Source organism: Electrona antarctica (genome assembly GCF_951216825.1).
Source record: "Electrona antarctica genome assembly, chromosome: 8".
NCBI lineage: Eukaryota > Metazoa > Chordata > Actinopteri > Myctophiformes > Myctophidae > Electrona > Electrona antarctica.
In genome coordinates this window covers 23,426,580-23,442,488 of record NC_136789.1, presented here as the reverse complement: position 1 = coordinate 23,442,488, position 15,909 = coordinate 23,426,580, and the positions used below count along the sequence as shown (strand labels likewise).

The 15,909-nt window shown below is 41.8% G+C and overlaps 1 protein-coding gene across 2 annotated transcripts in view; it reads left to right on the top strand.

The window, feature by feature from the left end:
• Positions 1-14,951, top strand: part of stk10 (serine/threonine kinase 10) — a 69,970-nt gene extending 55,019 nt beyond the window's left edge. Inside the window, exons 11-21 of one of the 2 annotated variants that reach the window (XR_013790600.1) lie at positions 1,984-2,114; positions 5,613-5,736; positions 6,318-6,497; positions 7,212-7,304; positions 7,850-7,979; positions 9,741-9,865; positions 10,714-10,902; positions 11,729-11,854; positions 12,196-12,309; positions 12,439-13,370; positions 13,402-14,951. Coding sequence is in view for 1 of the 2 variants with exons in the window: in XM_079507714.1 (XP_079363840.1) it covers positions 1,984-2,114; positions 5,613-5,736; positions 6,318-6,497; positions 7,212-7,304; positions 7,850-7,979; positions 9,741-9,865; positions 10,714-10,902; positions 11,729-11,854; positions 12,196-12,309; positions 12,439-12,579 (1,353 nt within the window). In the remaining variant the exon portion in view is untranslated. Of the gene's footprint in view, positions 1-1,983; positions 2,115-5,612; positions 5,737-6,317; positions 6,498-7,211; positions 7,305-7,849; positions 7,980-9,740; positions 9,866-10,713; positions 10,903-11,728; positions 11,855-12,195; positions 12,310-12,438 lie in introns of both variants that reach the window. The other variant, XM_079507714.1, reaches the window with a different exon arrangement.
• The last annotated feature ends 958 nt before the right edge of the window (positions 14,952-15,909 follow it).

The window sequence follows — 15,909 nt, the reverse complement described above, 5'->3', positions numbered from 1 at the left end:
TTTCGCTCATGTTCATGCATGCATGTGTAGTTTTGTGTACAAGCCCACATATGTCCATACAGTACATCAGGTGTGTGTGAGAGAGAGTGTGTGTGTGATGATAGATGGGGGCGGTGGAGTCACACAGAGCCTCAAAGCCAAACACAGCAGCTGGGTGACAGAACCCCCCCCCCCCCACCCCCAGTCCTCTGAACACACTGTTACTGTTGACAGTATACTATAAAGACAAGTAGGTCCCTCTAGCTACATTGTCTGACACACACACACACACACACACACACACACACACACACACACACACACACACACACGCACACACCGTGTATTTGCTCAGCTGGTCTCTCATCACTGACATGGCTGAGTACAGGCTGCTGATTGGCTGATGTACAGTACAGGCTGCTGATTGGCTTGGTGCCGCCAAGAGAAGCTATGACATCACAGGGTTTCAACTAGTTTGGGCGCATACAGACCTGTCCTATGCTCTGTCTATCTGCATACCAGGACACTGACGCCATGCTTCCTTTATGGCTTTCTTCTACTTCCACTCTCCTTCTTTCTACTTCCTTCCTTCCTTTCTTCCTTCCTTCCTTCCATTTGTCTCATAAGAAGTGATTACTAGCCCAGTGTTTGCTGAGTGTATTTCACCATATCAGATCAGTAAATAAACTCAGTGGATATATTAGATAAAGGGTTATTGGGAATAATCATTATTCAGCATTTTGTGCTTTCAAGGATATGGGATAATTCACCGCAGGCCTGCAACACGACGACCAAAGAACCGCATATAATTCTGATGGGGAGCCTTCTATAATGCAACCCTCTTATTATGGGAATGAAAGCGTATTTGACAGCATGACTACATTTGCCTTCGTCACATTAGTCACCCAAACTAAACCGTGTTAACGGGGGATCCTAAACTATGAGTTGTGAACCAGAATTGATCGTGGCCCCATGTTTCAGGTTGCTCCCGACACGGTCTACCACTGACAATAAGTCGGTATATACAGTAGGGACAAACTATTCACTCAACTTGTGGAACAAAGACCATTGTTTGTCCATTGTTTCACACAGCTGCAAAGTGTCCTAGTGGGTGGCTATACTGCTGATCGACTACGGTTGTCATGCGAACGAACACTGACTGGATTTGTGCTTAATGAATCTCGTTTACAGTGACAGACAGTGTGTGTGTGACAGTGCTTGAGTGTTCAGTAAGGCAGAACCAGCCTAGCAGGAATAGCGAGGGATACCGTCATCACTGCCAGCGCTCCTACTGTACCTGCATGCTGTACTATTCAATACACATCCATTGGCTACTGTCTATTTACAGTACACGATCACATTTACAGTACACGATTACACCCTCCATTGGCTACTGTCTATTTACAGTACACGATCACATTTACAGTACACGATCACATTTACAGTACACGATTACACCCTCCATTGGCTACTGTCTGTTTACAGTACACGATCACATTTACAGTGCACGATTACACCCTCACTCACACTAAACGTCAAATGAAGGCATGCTCACATTAGGCCATTGACAAAATCTAATATCACAATGTTTTTTTGACCAAAAACCTTGGTTTCTTTCACAATGACATTTTGGATAAATAATCATCAATAATAATGCTTATATATATACTAAGTGACTAAAGTGAGTCCCTGCGACATACTAGCGTCATGTCCAGGGGGTGTACTTGTACATCATGATGCCTCACGCTACAGAAACAGGAGATGGGCTCCTGCCCTATGGGCCTCGTGGCTCGGCAAGGCTACTTACTAAGTGAGTAAAGGCAAATGATAGAACAGCTAGAAATGTCAATGAAGTTAAGAAAATTAATAAACAGGCTTTATTCATTATTACATTTTCAGTCTTATTCTGCATGATGCCATCCTTAACCTCCCGCATATTCACCGTAATGTTTTCCTTCCCTGCGAAAACCCCTTGACCCCCCCCCCCCCCTCCCCCACCCACAGGACTCTCGCTTCTCCAGCAAGACTCTTAAGCGAACCAGGAAGTTTGTGGTGGACGGCGTGGAGGTCAGCGTAACCACGTCCAAGATCATCAAGGACGATGAAAAGAAGGACGAGGAGATGAGGTTTCTCAGGTAAACTGGTTAATCATGATGTCCGTCTTTCTCTGCTCCTCCTCCCCAGCACGTGTACCCTAGATACCAGTGATTCTCAAACTGTCAGTTCGTGAACCTCCCCCAAAATAATCAAAATATTGTGGAAAATCTACAAGCTCACAGCAGTGAGCTTGTACAGTAGATAGATAGTAGAGTTTGTTGAACATTAAGCAAATCATCTAGAGACCCAATCATTAGGGTCCCGACCCACAGTTTGAGAACCACTGCCCTAGACCACTAATACACGTGGAGTCCCGGAACCCCCAGGGGTCCTTGAGCAGAGGTTCCATCTGACTGATAGTTGGGAACCAAATGGACTCCCACGGGACCAGATGGAGCCTGTACACTCAGTGTAGATGATAATAATAATACTACATCCAATTTATATAGGGCTTTTCTTGGTACTCAAAGTCGCTACACAAGAACAAAACATATATATACAACTTTATTAAAGTAATAACTAGTTAAAAGGCAAAAAATGAAGCAAAGAAAACATGAAAAAAAGACGGCGATTGGAATTAGGTGGGGAATGTGAGTCTGAAAAGGTGTGTTTTGAGGGAGGTTTCGAACGGGGCTTTGATGTGAGCTGGGAGTGAGTTCCAAAGGGAGGGGGCCCAGAAATAACATTTGTACTGTGTCAAAATTGGGAGTTGGTGGTGACTCTTGTCTTAATTCATATCAAACGGTGTGTCCTTGAAATTGAAAAGGTTACGAATCAAAGCACTTGGTTTAAACCGGTGTATACATAGCTGGGCTCTCTACCTGTCTGTCTTTTGTGCATTAGAACACGCTACTGTAGATATTTATTTTCTGTACCTTGTTGTTTTCTCTTTTGTGAGGCTAAGGAATCCATGAGCTCTGGTCCATTGTTTGGCGAGGGGCTGACCTACGTTAGGACGTCCCTTCACTAAACAAACTTATTTTGGGAATGCTGCTCTTTTGGTTTCGAGGCCTTTTGACATTAGTGTATACAAATGACAGCTTTGGTGGAAACTTGGGTTATAATTTGAAACATCCAAATTACGGTCTGGGGAACTACATTTAGTCTAGTGTCAAGTTTAGGTCAGTTTCTCCCTAGAACTGGTTAGGAGAGTTTGGGGAATTAAACAGACAGAATGTTGTGATATACGACCTGGAATGTACACATGGGGACATTAATGTATATTATATAAAAACTATATGCCCCCCGCCCCGCCTCCCTCCCCACCACCAATACAAATTGTCCGCTACAATAACCTTAATAATAGAGAAAATACATAATAAATAAATACTGAAACCAGAATAGTCATTAAGGAGTACTGTGTCAACTTTTAATTTCCATTTTCCAGCCATTCAGTTGCATTTATTTTTGTATTATTTGGGGACCCCTCAAAACAATTTCGGGACCCCCGAGGGGTCGCGACTCGCGACCCACAGGTTGAGAACCCCTGAATTTGAGCATTCTTCACTGTTAAAGCTTAATTTGATCAACCAAGAGTGACTTGACTATTCTTTAACTCATTTTGGGCGGGAACCCCTTTTGGTGTTTTAAGCATTATGTTATAATTTAGCTATTGAAAAATAGCAGATCTACAAGCTCATAGCGCGCCACCGAGTGGCGCGCTACAAGCTTGTAGGTCTGCTATTTTTGAAAAATCTTGAAAATGTGGCACAAATCTTTGAATATATATTCTTTCAGAGTGAACGTTTTTAACTCAAATCTTTGCTTCTGGGGGGGTTTAGCACCACTGACATAGAAACACAGGTTTTTCAGAAAACTGTCATGATTTACATTTTTTAAATTTAGACTTTAGGCCTAAATGGGTTAAGTAGACTTATCGCTGGGAACTGACACAATAGATACACGTGCTGTACATTACATACCTCGGTAGCTGCTGATATTCATTGGAGAAATGCATCAACGCGGCTGCCATATTGTCAGAGGCAATCTCCTGATTGACACACGATTACAACTACCGGATAGTACTGTAGGTCACAAATTATTGGCTTAGGAATGCGACAAAAACTAAAAATATCTGCATGAAATTACAATTACAACATGCCCCATCATGTCCTCTGTCTATTGAAGCAGGAGGTCTGTAACGATTAAAATCATAAACTCTCTGAATTCTCAACCGAGAGTTTGCTTCGTTTCAAATGTCAGACATGTACTTGATGGTGACATGTGATCCAGTGGTGACACAATAGACACCACAGTGGTGTCTATTGTACTGTATATTGTGTTTGGCACTCCTGTCCTGAGTGGCACTCCAATGGATGTACACATGCACACTGCAACGTTTTAAAGCATTCATAGTGCACTACTAGTGCCATCTAGTGGTAGCTAAGGACATTTAATATATGTGGTTTTCAGTTCAGCTTGCCTCAGCCTGTGTCAAACCCTGACACACTTAATAGTTAAAAAGGAGGAAAACTTTATTGAACCTATGTTCAATAACGTTTTCCTCCTTTTTAACTATTAAGTGTGCCCGGATCTCCGTTTTCTTTTCTATAGATGTGTTATCCCGATTGATCCCAGGAGCAACTTTTTTACTATTTTTATACTTTGTATACCTGCACACCTCCTGAGCACCTGGTTGCTTCCTTGCCTCTGCTGTGTCAAACCGCATACATTGGTAGCATTGACTAAGAACATCATTAGAAAATACATTTACAACATTGTGATTGTGATGGATGCATATACGTATAGCCTATGTTGCAGAACCTTAAGTGCCATCCAACCGTTTCTCTAGTTTCTTTGAAAGTGTCCATGTCTCGGAGCCATAGAGTAGAATCGGCTCAACGATCGTCCTAAATATTTTTACTCTTACTAAGCTGGGATGACCAGATCTTATGCATGTCATTGCAGGCTGACCAGACCTTCCTAGTTTGAAAGTCCTTTTGGGAAGAAGATATATATGAACCCAAATACTTGTAGTCATCAACCTGTTTCAGAGGAGTGTTAAGTGTTTTTATAATGTGGTTATTGTTGGATTTGCATATATTTACGTATTCAGTTTTCGTCTCGTTGAGATAAAGACCAACACAGTTGGAGGCCTGCTCAAGAGACTGAAGGAGAGCCTGAGCGTATTCCAATGATTGACTGATAAGCGCGATGTCATCAGCGAAGTCAGTGTCTGTTAGGTATTTAGCAGGATGACGACGTCATGACCACATCATACCCATAGTTTGAGAACCCAACAATCCAATCGGACAACTCCATCTTTCTTCAAGGTTCTTATTGCATGTTAACCCACAAGGTTCATTATTCAAAGACCTGATGTCTGTCAAAATGGTGTTAATATTGGCTTGGAAAGGAAAGGTATTCATTGGTGTTTTTTTATCCACAGCAAATGTTCCCACGGGAATAGAGATGCTAAAGTTCAAGTGGTTAAAATCACAATTAAATCATGGTTCGAATAGACATTAACGTGTGTGCGTGGTGTGACTGTGTGTGTGTGTGTGTGACTGTGTGTGTGTGTGTGTGTGTGTGTGTAGACGTCAGGAGCTGCGAGAGCTGCGTCTCCTGCAGAAGGAGGAGCATCGTGCTCAGGCCGTCCTCAACGCCAAACTGGAGGCTCAGAAGGAACAGATGCAGAGACGCTTTGACCAGGAGATGAACGTGAGTGCGCGCGCACACACACACACACACACACACACACACACACACACACACACACACACACACACACGTCTCGTGTTGTTTGTTTTTAATGTTTTCCTGCTGGGGGGCAGTTTGTTCATATCTGGTATCCTGTGTTTATGGAAGATGGGACCCCCTGGGTACATGCACGCACGTACACACGCACTCACACGTTGCAAACCTTTCTGGACATTGCAATGGCATACATTCATATCTAGCTTATTATAGCCGATCTGCTATTTTCATTATTTGCGAACAATTATTGTTTTTTTTTTTTTGCTTTTTTCTAAGTTCAATAAATTAAAAAATAATAATAATACTAAGGAATAATAAGTTCATGTGGTACAAAACGGGGAGAGTGAATCACCTCTCAGCCTGAATCACCTGCAAACATAATCTCATTTTGATTGCGTTTGACTTTGATGACTGCAACATTTCCATAAGCTCTTTTGAAATGGATGTTCATTGATAGGGTGAACATAACTGGGGTCTTGACAAAAACCTTCAGTGGTGATATTGTATTGACCCCCCCACACACACACGCACACACACATACGCAGGCCAAGAAGAAGCACTACGACACGGAGCTGGAGTGCCTGGAGAAGCACCAGAAGCAGACCATAGAGAAGATGGAGACGGACCACGCCGTCAAACTGAGAGATGAGACCAAGCGCATCCGCACCGAGCAGGACCGGGACCACAAGAAGTTCCAGGATCAGATGAAACACAAGAAGAAAGAGGTGTGTGTGTGTGTGAAAAAGACGTGTACATTTTAAAATGACTGCGGTGCTATTAACAATGTAAAAACAAGAATTAATATGCATTCCAGTGCAGTTCATAAGCCTTGCCGTACGTTGGCTTATGAACTGCACAATGTACGGTTCATAAGCTGTGTGTGTGTGTGCGTGTGCCACTGCTCTGAGGGTTCAACTCCCTCCTTACTGGCCTACGCTGGGACCACAGTCCACACATCCCAAACTCCCTTCTGGCTCTAAAACTATGGAATGCACTTACCATTGCAAGAGAACTGCAGACTCACTCCCAATCTTCTGCCGCAGTCTGAAAACTCACCTCTTCAGACTCTATCCTTGCCCATAGCACTTGCAGTAGTACTTGCCCTAGCCTCGACCTCCTACAGGCCTATGCAAATAGCACTTTATGTAGACATACTGTAACACTCTATAGTGCAGCATACACGTATAGTTTCATTAGATAGATACTATTTTTTCATGTATTTTATGTATTACCATGTTTTTTGTTCTTGCTTACTGTAAATTGCTCTGGATTAAGTCTGCTAAATGCCTAAATTGTACAGTAGGTGTGGGTACTGGTATGTATTTGTCTTGTCTTTTTCATTATAAGCTCTTCCACATCCAAGGTCTCTTTGAATGTTCTTATAATATGACAGATCCTGCTGAATGCAGCTAACCCGTGCTCTTGACCATTTAATGTAGGTAAGGCAATCGGTGGACAAGCTGCCCAGGAAAGAGCGGAAAGAATCCTTGAAACAGAGAATGAACACCTTCACGCAGAACAAGATGACAGATGTAAGCCTTTACCCAATTGATTTATACTGTTGTGGAGAGCTGGGGTGAGTGTCCTTGGGGATTGTTCGAAATATGCTGGTGGTCAGGAGATTAAAAAACAAATCTTGAGAACCACTGTTGTATAATCCGTCACTGTCGGGAGGAAAACGCCTAACTCCATTTTTGAGGATTTAAATTGATTTATTTATTTTCATAAATCAATGCTATTGAACACCCTTTACATCTGTGTGTTGGTTAAAGAAACCAGTGAACCAATGAAAAGTATTAAAAAGCGCTTCGGACAATCTTAACTCCATTGGGCCCTCAAACTGTCTGCTAAAGCAGCTAACTCCGCCACCTCTCCCCCTCTCATGCAAGTAATTGACAATATATAAAGTCACAATACCAACTTTGATGAGGTAGTATTAGTATTACATTGTTTTAAAAATATAAGATGTTCTTCATTCCCTGAAAAAAATCCTGAACATTTTACATTTTGGAGTGAGGTGGTTTCTTCCCGACAGCAGAGATATTAACTTTCTGCCTTTTTCTTGTCTGTGTTTCAGGAGGAGACCTTCCTGTCCAAGCAGAAGAACTACCTGGACACGACACTGAAGAGGATCATCTCAGACAACAAAAGGGAGATCTCTGAGACAGAGAGGGACTGTCTGGAGAAGAAGCAGACGCTTATCAGAGGTACAATATACACATTCAGAACATGTTTGAGCCAGCTCAGTGACGAGTAATGCACCCCAGGCAGGGTTATTTGTGCATGCATTGCGTGTGAAATCAGGAGATTAACTGGTGAAATGTACCAATCTGGAAGCCTAGCAGAGGAAAGGCTTACAAATATTGAGATTTGGGAGTATTAATGTACTGTATGTACTTGGCCTCGTTCTGCTTGATCAGGTGGCCTCTCAGCCTGTGTGTGGTACATCAGCCTCTTTGCTGTATTTGAGTTTTGGTTTGCTGGACAAATACACTTAAAGGACCACTTCACCACTTTTCAACCTATCTTCATATAATAGGTCCTCACTAATAATCATGAAAAAATGGTGCAATTTTTTTCCTACTCGGTCTGTGTCTCATATGAGGGCTGTGGGCAGTTCAGAAACCGTCTTCTAGTGACATCATCGATGGGGAATACAAGCTAATAAAAACTGCAGGCTTTCTAGTCCTGAAAAGTTGCAATGCGAAAATGGAAGCCATCATTCTCACGATAATGAAAATCTAAATATTTTTGTAAAAAAAATCTTGTTTAAAAAAAATCTGCCTAATGATGATGTCACTGGAAGACGGTTTATAAACTGCCCACAGCCGTCCTATGAGACACAGACTGAGTAGAAAAAGATAGTGCCATTTTTTCATGATTATTAGTGAGGACCTATTATATGAAGATAGGTTGAAAAGTGGTGAAGTGGTCCTTTAAGATATGTACTGTACGTGGTGTGGCAATGTTGCAGTGTTAAACCCTAAGCACACCAAAGGGTCGAGACGTTTTTTTTGTTATTTATTATTTGTTATTTTTTTAAGATTTCACCCGTTTGCAATTGTTGCGTTACAGTGTTGAGAGAAATCACTGTGGTGGTTTACAGTAGACCAGTGAACCACTTGGCAGCTACCGTAGTATCTATTCTAAACCACTGACCACTGATCAGCTGATGGGGATTCATAAATTCATTTGAGGTTTTGTTTTTTAGTTTTTAATCTATTTGAGACGGACAAAATTTGGTGTTGTTACGATGGATGCATTTCTTTTATACTTTTGATATTCTCATAGAAGTTTATGATGCCTTTGCATTGGGCATCGGTGATGCTAGCTACAGTACATGCCAACAAAATGCTTTTTGTTCTGTAAGATGTTTTTATTCTGTAATTGATTGGCTCGGCTCTTGCTGACTACATATTAACACTTTGACTACTATTCACGATTTGCCCGAGTTAATTAGTAGAACACTTTCGCTGCGATTCGCGAGTTGCCCGAGTTATGTTTTCATTGTTTAATCCACGTTTTTAAACAGTTTTAAGTCATACGGGCAATCCACCGAGTCCCTGTTGTTTACAATGGGAAAGTTGCATAGCAGCGCGTGGCGGCCCTGTCCTGCCTGTTGTTGTGGTCGGCACTTTGGAATATTTTTCAACACTACAACAAGCGATTACACCGTTTTAAAGTGGATTTTCATGACAAGCAACTCAGCGATCAGTGCACTGGCTGTTCAAAGGTAACTTTAAACATAGGCAGTCTAGCCTGGAAGACGATCGTTTAATCCCGGCATCAAACTGTATTTTCTTGTTTAAATTGATAATGTCTAAACGTTGACGTAAACAATTAACAAAAAGGGTTAGTTTAATACGCACTCGCATCTCTATACCTCCTACCATCCATCCATCCCTCCGTCACCTCATCATCTCTATCCCTCCTTCTACCATCCATCCATCCCTCCGTCACCTCATCAGAGCGAGAAGCGACAATCTGGGACCTGGAGGAGAAGAGTCTATATGAGAGACACCAGCTGATGAAGCAGCAACTCAAAGATCAGTACTTCCTCCAGAGACACCAGCTCCTCAAGAAGCACGAGAAGGTAAACACACCGCAGTTTGACCGCTTGAACACTAGCATCCCTCTGGGCTACTGCAACGTGTTCGATATATGTACATATGTAGCCTTTGGGAATCTGATCGGCTAAGTATAGGGAGGGACCATGGGAATACGGTCAACTAAGTACAGGACTTAAGTTGTTAAAATGTATTAATTTCATCATGCAAGAATGTCAAGCTTAAATCCTCTTTTAAAGCTCTCCTTTGATAACCTGGCCACATGTCATGCATCCATCAAGTAATTTCATCACAAGTCATAGCTATGTAGAGTCTTGCAGAACGGCTTTGTTTTTGTACTTGGTTGTATTCATTCATGAATTTGGCTGAACCATGTTCTCAATTACAGTAGTAGACTATTAATACCCAGATAGGGGTTTAGTTACTGTACTGTTACGCCTGTAATTACATAACTGTTCATATACAGTTGGAGGCCATCGATATTGTCCTTTTCTTTTTGCTGAGGTTTGCGTGATCTGCGCAAAAGGACAGTTAACCCATTTTGGGCGGGAACCCCTTTTGGTGTTTTAAACATTGTTATAATTTAGCTATTGAAAAATAGCAGATCTACAAGCTCATAGCGCGCCACCGAGTGGCGCGCTACGAGCTTGTAGGTCTGCTATTTTTGAAAAATCGTGAAAATATTTATTTCAGAAAACTGGAGGATTTAGAAGGATTTTTTTTTAATTTTGAGGTCAGGCCTAAATGGGTCAAATGATAAGGGACAATATCGGTGGCACCCAACTGTAGATGCGTGTACAGTGTAAGCCCTGCTTGGCCTGGCGTGTTGGTGAAAGCTGATCTTTTTGTTGTTTTGCCGTTCTCACCACCACAGGAGCAGGAGCAGATGCAGTGCTACAACCAGCGTATGATTGAGATCACGAAGGCTCGGCAGCAGCAGGAGAAGGGCCGCCTGCCCAAGATCCAGCGGAGCGAGGCCAAGACCCGCATGGCCATGTTCAAGAAGAGCCTCCGCATCAACTCCACCGGGAGCGCCTCTGAAGACCGAGAGAAGATCAAACAGGTAACGGCTCACATTAAAGGTGTAGTGAAATGAAAAATACGTTTTTCACACTTTTAGACCATCTCCGTGGTCATCATATGAGCATACCTAACAATGGATGCCAAAACAATGGGAAAATTCTAATTTTTGTGTGTTTTTATATCAAAAGTCCATAAAAATATTTTTTTTATTACTTCCTGAAAACGAAAACGTGCTGCGTGATGACGTGTCGAGGCCCACATCGATAAAAGCCAATAAAAATGAAGCTCACCCGTATCCTCTCCATATGTGCGCATCCGTGCAGCACAGCTGCTATTGATTACAGAAATCCTCCGTTTTTATTCCCATTCCAGATAACATCCAGACAGTGTATTACTCGGTTTCAACTTAATCATCACGCTAAAATATGTATCTGAAAACATTATAGGGTAGAAATAAGCCACATAACAGTAAACTGGTACAGCTGGCCGTCTATTTGATTTGTAAACAAACACACACCACGCTGCTGCGTATAGCATAGCAACAGTCCCTAGCTACCGTCCCATCGCCTGAAGGGATGCGACGCTCTGATTGGTTCAGAAACTTCATAGCGGTGTTTCAACTTGAGACCGTCTGAAACTTCAAAATAAAATGTCCACCATTTCCGTTTCACTACGCCTTTAAACAGTTACTGTTTGGTATGTTTGCTTTTTTTCAGTAAAATTCTAAACTCTAACTCTAAATCTCTCGCTTTCTTTTGTTGTCTTTCTCCTACTACGTTGCTTTCTTTCTCTCCATCTCTGTGTCCCACTCACTCTCTCTATCTCACTCTTTCACTCTCTCTGTCTGTCCGCCCGTCCCTCCGTAGTTTTCCCAGCAGGAGGACAAGAGACAGAAGGCGGAGCGGCTGCACCAGCAGCAGAAACATGACAACCAGATGAGGGAGCTGATTGGCCAGTGTGAGGGAAATGTCCGGGAGCTGCAGCAGCTACAGGTGACACTTCAACCCCACTTCTGTTTCTGCCAAATTATTAGCATATCGTCTCTGCGGAAAAATCATGTCCAAAACTGTGCCTTTTCGAGCTTATAGATCTGCTACTTTTGATGCTTGTGTGATGCTGTTGTATGATCAAGTAGGGCATTAATATTGACAAAAAAATAAACAAACATGAAGATAAGCGGTTTCTGCCCGACAGCAACAATGTTAATGTGTGGGTCCGTGACATGAAAATCACTTTGAAAATCACTGGTCTGGACCACAGATCTTCAGATCCACTGGCGGAGAAACACCGCCACCTAGTGGCTAACTGTCTGTCAAATGATGTCACGTTACAGAATGAGAAGTGCCACCTGCTGGTGGAGAATGAGACCCAGAGGCTGAAGTTCCTTGATGAGCAGCACAACCAGCAGCTGAGGGAATGGAGAGACCAGCTGAAGCCAAGGAAGAAGGTACTGCCTGTTCCATTGAGGACCACCATCTTACAATAAATGCACCATGTCTCTGTACGTACGTCTGTAATCCACGTAACTTCATAAACTGACAGCCTAGCCGTGTTTCTCGTCTCTCCCCGTCTTCAGACCCTTGAGGAGGAGTTGAACCAGAAGAAGCGTGAACAGGAGATGTTTTTTAAGATGAGTGAGGACTCGGAGTGTCCCAACCCCAGCTCCCCCAACAAACTCACCAAGTTCCTGCCTTACGCCGACTCCTCCACCACGTAAAAAACAGTCCCCGCTCTGACCATGACCAATATCGGCTTGACGCCCATCAGGACCAAAGTACTTGCACGTGCACGCACACACACAAACGCACGCGCGTACATGCACACCTACACATGAATGCCTACTGCTGCCTGCCGCATGCCTTCCGCGTAAAGCCTAATTCATGCTCCATCCCATGCCAGTATCGCACACTGGAAATGAAAAGTGAAATAGCAGACCCTTTGAGGTTGGCTGTTTTCGCAGTGCGACACTGTCCTGCAGCAGAGCGTGAGGCTCAATTTTCTTTTACCTTGTTGGTAAGGGCAGAATACTTATCCCTTTATTTTTCCTTTAACCGTTATTAGATATTTATAATTTTAATTCAAGTTTTAGATATTTACTTTAACAGAAAAAACAAGTGTTGTGCTATGAATATATATATATATATATGTGACATCTTCATATAGCATCTGCTCTCGTGTTGGCCGTGTACTAGTGTTTTTGATTTATTTTCTCTTTTGAGTATGACATTTACCAGTCAAACATGAGGCAGTGAGAGAGGCCCAAGGGCCTAATCAAACTGGTTCATGCCAAAAATTGCTTTAAGTTTTACTCCCTCTTTTACTCCCCTTAAAAATTGGTGGCCCTCTAACATGTGTTCCAAGGAGTCTTTAGGTGTGTGTGTGTGTGTCTGTGTGTGTGTGTGTGTCTGTCTGTGTGTGGGTGTGTGTGTGTGTGTGTGTGTGTGTGTGGTTGGCGGGTGGATGGTGGTATAAAATTGTTTCCAAAGACGGAAGCCTAATGCATAATGTGTATAACTGTATACGCATCGTGTTTTAGAAGTCATGATGCGTCATGACGTTCTGTTGAGCTGGACCCGTCAACTGAGCACTTTCTCTTTATCCCACAATGTTATCTTCCTCTTCCAAAGATTGTTATACTGAAAAACACACGACTCAATAATTCACTTTTTGTTTGAATATTGTCTTCATGTGCCTTTTTTTTGTTTTAAGTTCAACATTTTGTGCTTTGAATCTGATGCATTCACCCACTTGCCAAATTCTATTGTGTATATATTTTGTTTTAAATAATTTAGTATTTTTTTCTTTTCTTTTTTTTTTAATCGGCTTGGATTGGAGGGATATTTTATGTATGTAAAATTGAGCTTCAACACAATATTAATCTATGATTGAAAGTAACCCCTAGGCTTTGAAGGATTTGCATATTTTGTTTGATATCTTGTTTTGAAATGGGGTTGGGGTCACGGGGTGAGAGTTCTATCCAAAGCTTAAATTAGAATTAATTTCATATTGTTTGAATATATATATTTAAATTTATACATTTTCTTTTTTGAGCGGTATGGTTAACAAACTAGGGAAGACTAATAGTGTTTCATGTGAAGTGTTACTATTATGTCTAATATATATTTTTTGTTGTAATTTTACTGTAAAAGTTCTTTCTTTCACACTGGATGGAAACTGATCAAGCCAAAGCAAAATACTGTTCTTTTTGAAGGATCTTAGCAATCATAGGAATTAAATAAAAAGCTCATCAAATGTGTATATGTTTATATTAAACTGTCTGCTAGCCAAAGTGCAATATTATGTTATTGTTCAGTTCTAAGAGGCTTATTATATTATATTTTGCTGACCAAACTGTGCCTTCCCTAGCACTGAGAGGGGGGGGCTGTGCGTGTGCGATGAGGGTTTCGTTTCTGAAATGCTAAAATATATATTTCTTCTCTTACTTGAAATTAATCACCCAATGGTTAAACTATGAACTATAGCTGATTCCATCCACAGAAATGTCAGTACCTGATGAGTGGCGTAAATTAGCTACTCCTTTCAGGAATACAACAGTCTCAACTGGGATGTTCACACCAAGCACTATAACTTTCACCATTGTCTAGTTGTCTTGTATAGTGTGGTGTGGAGACCAACTATTTGTAATGAAACCGTGTTTTTTTTTTTTTAAGGCAGTGCACCATTTTGGTTTGTTTTGTTTGCTACAAATCTTCAATTTAAACGGAAACTAAACTGCAGCTTAAGGCCTTGCTAGTTGCTACCTTTCCAAGAGCGGGTGGTGGTATTATGTTTTTGAAGACCCATTTGACCTGTAGAATAGATTGAAGACTGGTCATAATCAGGTACTGCTAAATATATATTCTCTCTCTCTCTCTCTGTATCTCTCTCTATCTCTCTCTCCATCTCTTGCATTCATTAGTTTTGTGTCATTTGGTTGTAAAGTTTTTGCCATGTTTGATGGCTACGTCATGTCTTCCTCGTTCAGTTTACATTGCATTATTTGAATGGAGGGGGGTGTGCGTGTGAATGAGACTGTCCAGCACAAGGAACCACTGTTGTAAATACAATTAATAAAAAGTTATTTTCTAATTCCTATCCTAGGGTTTTTGTGTGTGTGTGTGTGTGTGTGTGTGTGTCATCAGTTGTTACTGTAAATATTCCCTATTACAGTACTATAGCGTGCCGTTTGTCACCATCTTTGAGGATTTGAAAAAAAGACGAAAATCACGAAGAACCATGACCATAGTCCATGGTCTCGGACGGCATACTATAACGTGCCATTTTTCACCAGTTTTGAAGATTTGAAAAAAAAAACATGGTCCATAGACTCCCCCAGAGTTAGTGTTTAAGTGTCCTTGAGCAAGACACTGAACCCCTAATTGCTCCTGATGTGCTGGTTGGTGCCTTGCATGGTTTCTGCTGCCATTGTTGTGTGAATGGGTGTGTGAATGGGTGAATGTAATGCACAATCTATGTAAAGCGCCTTGGATAAAGGCGCTATATAAAAATGCACCATTTACCATTTTTTTTTATGAGCAGCGGTGGCCTAAGGTTTAGAGGAGCGCCCTTTTTGCCGAAAGGTTGCCGGTTCGATTCCCCCGGACAGGCAGGAAAAATCTGGGCCGGGAAGTGATTGTCATCACTCACCCAACACCACTGAAGTGCCCTTGAGCAAGGCACTGAACCCCCAGCTGCTCCAGTGGAGCTGCTTAGTGGCCAACAGTATATAAGACTGTGGTTGTACTGGTCAGCTCCCAGGTTTTAATGTGTGTCTGTCTGTGTGTCTCTATGTGCAGGGCGTTGCTGAAAATCAGCACTTGTACTCACCTACTACCCTGGGTAAATAAAGGATTACAAAAAAATATATACGTGGAAAAAATGTAAATGTTTATTCACTTTATATGAAAGTAAAGGAAGAATCAGAGGAAAGTACATGAGTAAAAAAAGCAAAACAAAAACAGAACACATATAGTACTCCAATTGTTCCAATAACAGTCCCATTTGTTTCATGAATTGTAGTGTCCACATACCTTACCTGCCCCAACTT